Source organism: Argiope bruennichi, chromosome 9 (genome assembly GCF_947563725.1).
Source record: "Argiope bruennichi chromosome 9, qqArgBrue1.1, whole genome shotgun sequence".
Classification (NCBI taxonomy): Eukaryota; Metazoa; Arthropoda; class Arachnida; order Araneae; family Araneidae; genus Argiope; species Argiope bruennichi.
The window spans coordinates 61,124,948-61,132,527 of record NC_079159.1 but is presented as its reverse complement, the minus strand read 5'-3'; the positions used below and the strand labels follow the sequence as shown (position 1 = coordinate 61,132,527).

Here is a 7,580-nt window from a genome sequence, read left to right as displayed (position 1 = left end):
CATTTATGTTTTAGGGATATTTATCCCCTGAAAATATTATATCTTCTCTAAAGTATACTAAAAAAAGAAATCTGAAAGTAAAATTAAAATTTATCACTAACAGTCCTAAGTTTATAGGTACTGAAATCAAATAATGGTCCTAAAACTTAAAGAAAACATAGAAAGAGACTCAAACTATACTTTGTTTCACTAATATAAAAAAAAATATTAAGAAACTTTTTTTAAGTAGTGATAATTTTTTTCTACAAATTATAAAGACTAATTCTAATGCATTATATAGTAGCATAAAGAATATTTTTCAAAACGAAGCGGACCTATTAAAAATTATGAAATCTTGAAAATAACTTGATTGAATGTATAAAAATTTGAAATTTAATCAAAAATAGATGTCTTATTATTTCATATGTAAATAAAATTAATTTCCTCTTACGTTTGTTTATTTCATCTGTGCAAATCAAAGATACAACATTGTACTGTACCTTTGGCACTATGTAAGAGTTTGTAAAATGTAATTAAAAATATTAAAACTGAATGCTTCAGTTTTTTAAAATATGTAATAAATCCGAAGATAAACAAAGTTAAGATCAGCATTTGTAACAGAATTGCGAACATACATACGACACCAATAAAAAAATGAGCATTGCAAATCAGGCCAAGATAACAATTCTCTCCTACTGGTTCAGAAAAAAATATTGGATTTTGTAAACGTATATTGGAATTTTTTGGTCATTGATTTGGTTTAACTCAGTAATTAAAAATGAATTACTGAGAGGATTAAAAATTTTCCTACACTGCCTTATCTTTCTTCTAATGTTCTGCTTGTTCTTTGTTTTGCGGTGTGAAACCGAGAATACCACCCTTAAATTTTGAAATGTATTTTTGCCTCTCCGTACTCGCTGTAAAGGCTTGTATATAGATAGTTGTTTTTAGTCGATTTCATACAAAGACAAAAAACGAGAAAAATTATTTCGTTTTCAACTCACCGAAATCGCAATTTTTTTTAACAATATATGATAATAATTTTTTACTTTTTAATGTGTCATTGTCGTCTGCTGTTTCTTTCAATTCGGTTTTGGATTTAATTAAAGCTAAACTCTTTTTACATTATAAATTCATTTTATTTATTATTTTCGTAGCAATGTTTTTTGAAAAAATTCTTAATGATTTTAATTAATTTACTTTGTTCGTTATATTTCATTTTTTTGAAAAAAAATGTATTTATGATTAATATATCATGGGCTGCAGAAACTAGAATTATAAGTAAACTTTATTTTAATTACGTGTGTGCAAAATTAATTTAAAGATATTTTTAATAATTTGTTCTATCCGGTTGATATTTCGAGCAAATAATTAATTTCCGAAATTATTTTTCGGAGCTTTTGTTGAAATACTTCAGCTGTGTTAACTAAAAAAATTAGTTAGTCATTTTGCTGATAATTTAAAGCTACAGATTTTAAACATCTTGGACGAGATGATTTATTGTATTGCTCGATCTTTTGAATACAATATTTTGACTTATTTTTTATGATAACACATTTAAACCTTTATTTTGAAAACTTAAATTGTTGAATCTAAGCTCCCAACTCGTTCACAGAGAATATGAGTACGTTTAATTTTAACATAATCTCTTATTCATAAGTGTTCATGAATTTACGAAGAATTGTCAATAAAAAGTCATTCAACCTGTCATACTGCCAAGACTTCTTGGAATGGTAAACAAAAAAAAATCGTTCTATCGAATGTTTTCTTTTTCGATTTTAAATATTAGAAAGCATTATTATTATTAATTTAAATAAATGATATTGTATATTTGCTTAGTAAGCATTGATGGAAAAAGTCAAACAAAATTCCAAATAAACGAGCTAGCTGTTAATACATTATTTAATTAACAAATTTTAATTCAAACTATTTGAGTTTATCTTTTAACTTTTATTAGAATGGTTAGCCCCACAATTTAATTTACATTAAAAAATTTCTTTTCCCTTATTTTTAAGGACCAAAAGCTATTCTGGGTGATAATAAATAATTTTAAAAATAATTTATGACTTTTTTTTATAAATTTTTTCAGAGATTCTTTTTATATCAAAAAATTCCTAGTAAAAAATTCATCAGAATGCTGTTGTTGTCAGCTTTTCAATCCTCAAACTATCAAAATGCTTCATATATAATACATAATTACTTTCCAAACTAGATCTATCAGAGCATATATCACTAACTCCATCCAGAATGCGGTATTTATGTTTAACTTATTTACTGTGGTTTAATTAATTTTTATGCGTTTGTAAAGCTACAGATAAATATATTGAATTCTTCTGTAATTTAATAAACCCCTTTTGAAAGTATAAATAATTATTTTAATAATTATGCTTTGAGAAAAATGAAAATATTTTTAACAAATTCGAAAAATGTTTATAATTTTGTCAGACAATAAATTAAATATTGTCTCAAAACTTGTTTTAAATATAATCTCTTCATAAAAATATATAGAAAATCACTTGAAACCGAATATTTTACCGCAACTTATAATAGTTCAAAGAAATTAAATTGAATCTATTTTTTTGTGTGTCAGCTCACATAATGAAACATAAGGCGTAGATGCATTCGGAAACAATTTAAAAGATAATTATTCTTAGCTTAACAATCTTTAATATAATAAAACCTGTTCTATTCTCAAGCAGCTTGTAGTTGTGTGATGTCGTAGAAGGAAGTAGTCTGTTATGGAAATGAATTGATGCATATGCAATTTAGAAAAGGAAGTACAGAGTAACTCGATTGGTCTTCAGAAATGAGCTCACATTCACATTTACATGCGGAAACAATACCGTTGTGCTTCTTTTATCACAGCGTAATTTTCTTCTCCATTTAAAATTACACATTATGTGCGGCAGAGTAGTTGTTGAATTCCTATGTTAACACCGATATTACTTTTCCTGAGTAATGTTATGAAAGAGAAAGATAAAAGTTGATTCATTACAATAATAAGCAGCATATTCTTAATTTCTATTCAAGTATTTTCTGTGTAAGCAAAAGGTGCATAATTACGAGATTTAAATTTAATTCTACCTTGGAATAAAAAACACACATATATACATGTAATATTTTTCGAATCCATTCGGCTAACTATGTAACATATTTTTGGTTCAAGTAGAATGCAGGTTCGAAGCAGTGAATAGACATTGTGGTTTTAATTTCGTTTTATTCTATTCCGAGAGGCAAGCATGATTATTTACAAGAAGGTGCATTGCGGTACAAAAGCAGAAGGCAAAAAGGGTCGAACAAATGATCACTAGTCTTATATAACATAGAATTTCTGGCCAGCGCCAATTTGGTGATCTTTGACATCTTTTAAAGATCACAGAAGATATAACTTTCATTGATACGTAGCACTGATGGCGCATTAGTTTTACAGAGGAATTAATTAAACCGAAAGTGGAATTGGATCACGAAATAAGAGAATATTTCAGAATGAAGTTACGATGACCTAAATTAAGGTAAAATCTTAGAAATTAATTTGTATGAAATTAAGAGTTTAAAATATCATTACATACATATATTTCTGCACTATCTTCTATCACATTTCCGAATGTCTCGTTAATTTTTTGATACATTCCTATAAAAATTAACATTGGATTCCAGAAATCAAAATTATCAGAATTAGCAAAAAATAAAAATAAAATAATAATAATAAAATAAAACAATCCATTCATAGATTTGTAATTGTTAAAAAGAACTGAAAAACTTATGAAATTTAATAGGTTATAATAATTTAAATACTAAACTTATTGTTCTCTAACAACTTATTTTAAATAGAATGTTTCACCGAAAGAAAAACACAATTAATGATGCTATTTATTGACTAAGATAATTTATAGTTATTAATTTTCATTGAATCAAGTTTGTACACAGAAGGCAAATAGTTTATCGTAAAATATTTTTTTGCAATTTTGTTTGAATTTTATTTTTAAATCTGAAATAAATAATAATTTTAAGTTAATATTTTTAAATTTAAAATGAATAATAATTTTAAATTAATATTTCAAGTTTAAACAATGTTATATTTAGTAAAGCAGTGCAATTCTTTGATTGAAAGGATGTAGGCTACATTTTGGTGCAATAATATTTCAAGAAATATTGCAGAAAAATATCTCAATTTAGCTTAATTTTAATTACTTAAAGTTTCAAAAAAATTGCCTTGGGATTGCAGTTTACTCTGGACCAAATTTGGTAGGTATAGATCAAATGTTCTGTCTTGCTGAGAATCAAAACACACTTGCACATTCATCTTTATAGTTAGTAGAGATTTAACCTCCTCTGAATGTGACCCCGGATTAGAAATTATTATGTAACTTTTCAATTTCTTTCAAAACAATAGAAATTTTTTTTTGATCAGTAAATTTTCATTATTCATTCAATTAATCATTTAAAAAATCAGAAGGCTTCATCCTTTAAAGCGTAATTTATTTGTATATTATTTGACGCATTTATTTGTATTTTTGATGCATATAAGTCTTTAAATTGGCTATTTCTGAATAATGAAAACTTACGCTAAAACCAAACATATAGAGCAAAAAGATTCATTTAAATTAATTAAAATAAATTTTCTATAGTATATTTTCAGTCGAAATATATCAAATACGGGATTTTATTATATGAAAAAAATAATGATTGAAAACTCAGTTCAATTAAGTTTCTTATGTGAATAATATCAAAATATTTTTTCATCAATGACCGCTCTAATAGTATTCTACTTATTGCTTAGCTAAAATCTTCAAAAGAATTTAAGTTTTTAAAAACTTACTAATGAGATAGTTTTTAAACGCAACAATAATGATGGAATCTCAACAATAATGATGGAATAAAATAAGAATTAACTTCATTTCAGGAAGCAATTCTAGAATCTCTAAAATTTATTTTACGAAACAACAGTTGAAAGTTATTCATTAAGTTTACGAAACAGGAATGAAAGTATGCAATTTAATATTTTCATGACTAGGAAGTCACCTTTTTGTGTCTGCAACATTCCATCGAAAAAGGATTTATTGAAACTTTTTTTAACTCTTATGACAGATCTTTCTTTAGTTACTCTTGCATTATTAAACTCATTATTTTTTAATCTTCAGAACGAAGAACAAGTATTTGTTTAAATATAAAATGCTGGCATTGTTTACGAAATAAGCACGCTTTTTGAAATGTTTCAACGTTTGCAGTATTGTATTGCAATTTATGAAATCATTATTAAGAAAAAACAGTTTTTTGAAATATATTTTTTTGCAACTAAGAAAGAAATTTAATACTTTTTTTTCCTTTTAAAATTAATGAAGTCTGTCACATATATTGTGTATTCAAAATAACCAAAACGAAAATAAAAACAGATTTCCAAGGAATTGATACATTCTGACAATTATTAATAGTGGATCAGGAATTTTTTTTTTTCCAAATTATGTCGTAGTATCATTTACTTAAATGACATCTTTAATATTAATTGTGTGTAACGATTTATTAATGTAAAATTATGATTCATATAAAATTACAATTTTACAATAATTGATGCAATACAAATAATTTTTAAATTATTAAAGTTTTGATTTATCGAATCTAAAACGATCATTTGTCAAACATTTAAGATATTTTGACAATGTTGCTTTCATATTTCTGACGTTAATGCACAAATATGATTTATATTCTTCATAAAATTTGAAATGGATTCCATACTTTGCGATGAAAATTATACTTTCGATTGGTTGGTCTAAGGAATTCAGGAATATGGATACAATTTTGCTAATTTATTATAAAGAATATGGATAAAATAAGAAAAAAATAAAGAAATTTGTCAAAAATAGGTAAATAAAGCATACAGCTTAAAGTTCCAAACATTTTGAAAAAATTCATAAATTATAAGATATGAAGAAAATATTATTTATCTTTGTAAAATTTAAATTTAAGTTACTTTTTTAACTCCATAAACGGAATTAATTTTCAGACATTAATCATTATAAAATACATGTTTAATGCATTAAATTATTTTTAAACCGAGCTGAAAATTCTTTGTTAGTTCTATAATATACAATTATTACTTTATTATTAGTATATCAGAATTAATTCTAACGTTTGAAATTTAATCAAGAAATTAAATTTCAAAACAATCTCAAGGCTTCTCAATGTTATAACGTTTATACAAAATTTCGGCTGTAAGTAAGAGAAATGAAGCCATGTAAGACAATGTTAGTAAAAGAAAAATACCATATACATCGGAGATTGTTAGTGACTTAGTGGCTGCTTTAGTAGATGTAACCGAGCTCAGCAGTGTTCTTGTCTCGAACAATTTTTCATCTACCAACTTCTGGAATAGTCCACCACTAACGATTCTAAGAATGACATCATCCAATCTACTTTTGCAGCAGAAACCTTTTTTAAGAGCAATTGCAGTGCTCATTTCTACAATAGAGTCATCAGAAATGAACTTATTGGTGAATGGTGGAATTCCATACCGACTTTGTAAAATTAAACGGGGACCTAACAATGCTAATTTTTTTCCAATTGTTTTACTTGTATCAACGTTTCTGCTTTGATAAAACCAATTTTTCTGTCTAATCACATTTCCAAGTACTTTAAGATGATACGAGTCACTTTTAAGCATAAGCTGGACATCAACACTTCCTTCAGGGGCAAGGCACTTAAAGTTACCTTTCTGCACAGCGTAGGCCATTTCATGAAAATCTTTAATACCAGGATCTTGCAGAGGCACTAAAAGAAATGATAAAAGCACAGAACTGTAAATGAAGATTATAAAAGTAAATGCAATTAGCCATGTTGTTTGAAGAATAGAGCTTTCGATCGATTGTTCTCTAGAAATGAAACGAAATAGTTGCTTCAAGGGATCAGGCAAATGAGAAATAATGTATGTCCTTGAGAAAATCAAATTACGTACCAGAAAGGGCATTATTACCAGAAAAATGAAGAATAATATCCAGACTTTCAACTCAAAAGGGTAAAGAAACACAGCATATTTTGGAAGTTGACCAGGTTTATCAGTGACGAAGGTTCTGTCGATAGTATAATAAGGGGCACTGAAGTCCACGACTTCGCTCCGATCTTCCATAATGGCTAGATATGTTAAACCCATGTCTGCTTCTCCTCGAGCTACCATTCCAATTATCCCAGACCATGTGCCATCTTCCATCAAACTGCCCCATTTTCCATCAAGTGGATTGACGATTTCAAACTGGAAATCCAATTTTTCTGCAAGAATTTTTAAAAATTGTCCTTCAATGCCAGAAATAGCAGTGCCAGAAAGTGTTTTGTTGAAAATAAAAATCGGTTCACCAGACAATGCAGCCACTCTTACGATGCTCGGAAAACTCATGTCAAAAATTATTACTTGAAGTCTTAGGGAACCTTTCCCATATCAGAAAGAATAAGTGCTGCTGCATCTTTACAACTTAAATAAGATTAGGAAAAGTATAATTTTTTTTTCGTGGACAAACAAAATATTTCCAAATATCAATCCTAAATCATTGAACAAATTCTTATGATCTTAAAAGAACAGTTTTTAGAAATGTTTCTTTTTTGAGTAAACTTAA

General features: G+C 26.8%; 1 protein-coding gene across 1 annotated transcript; it reads right to left on the bottom strand.

Moving 5' to 3' along the window:
* Positions 1–6,145: 6,145 nt before the first annotated feature.
* On the bottom strand, positions 6,146–7,363 carry LOC129984962 (glutamate receptor-like). The gene has a single exon (XM_056094901.1). The coding sequence runs from the start codon at positions 7,361–7,363 to the stop codon at positions 6,146–6,148; it is 1,218 nt and encodes a 405-aa protein (XP_055950876.1).
* Between the last annotated feature and the right edge of the window lie 217 nt (positions 7,364–7,580).

Excerpts from the sequence above, each read along its gene's own strand:
- LOC129984962 (XM_056094901.1), bottom strand. The coding sequence starts at position 7,363 with ATGAGTTTTCCGAGCATCGTAAGAGTGGCTGCATTGTCTGGTGAACCG.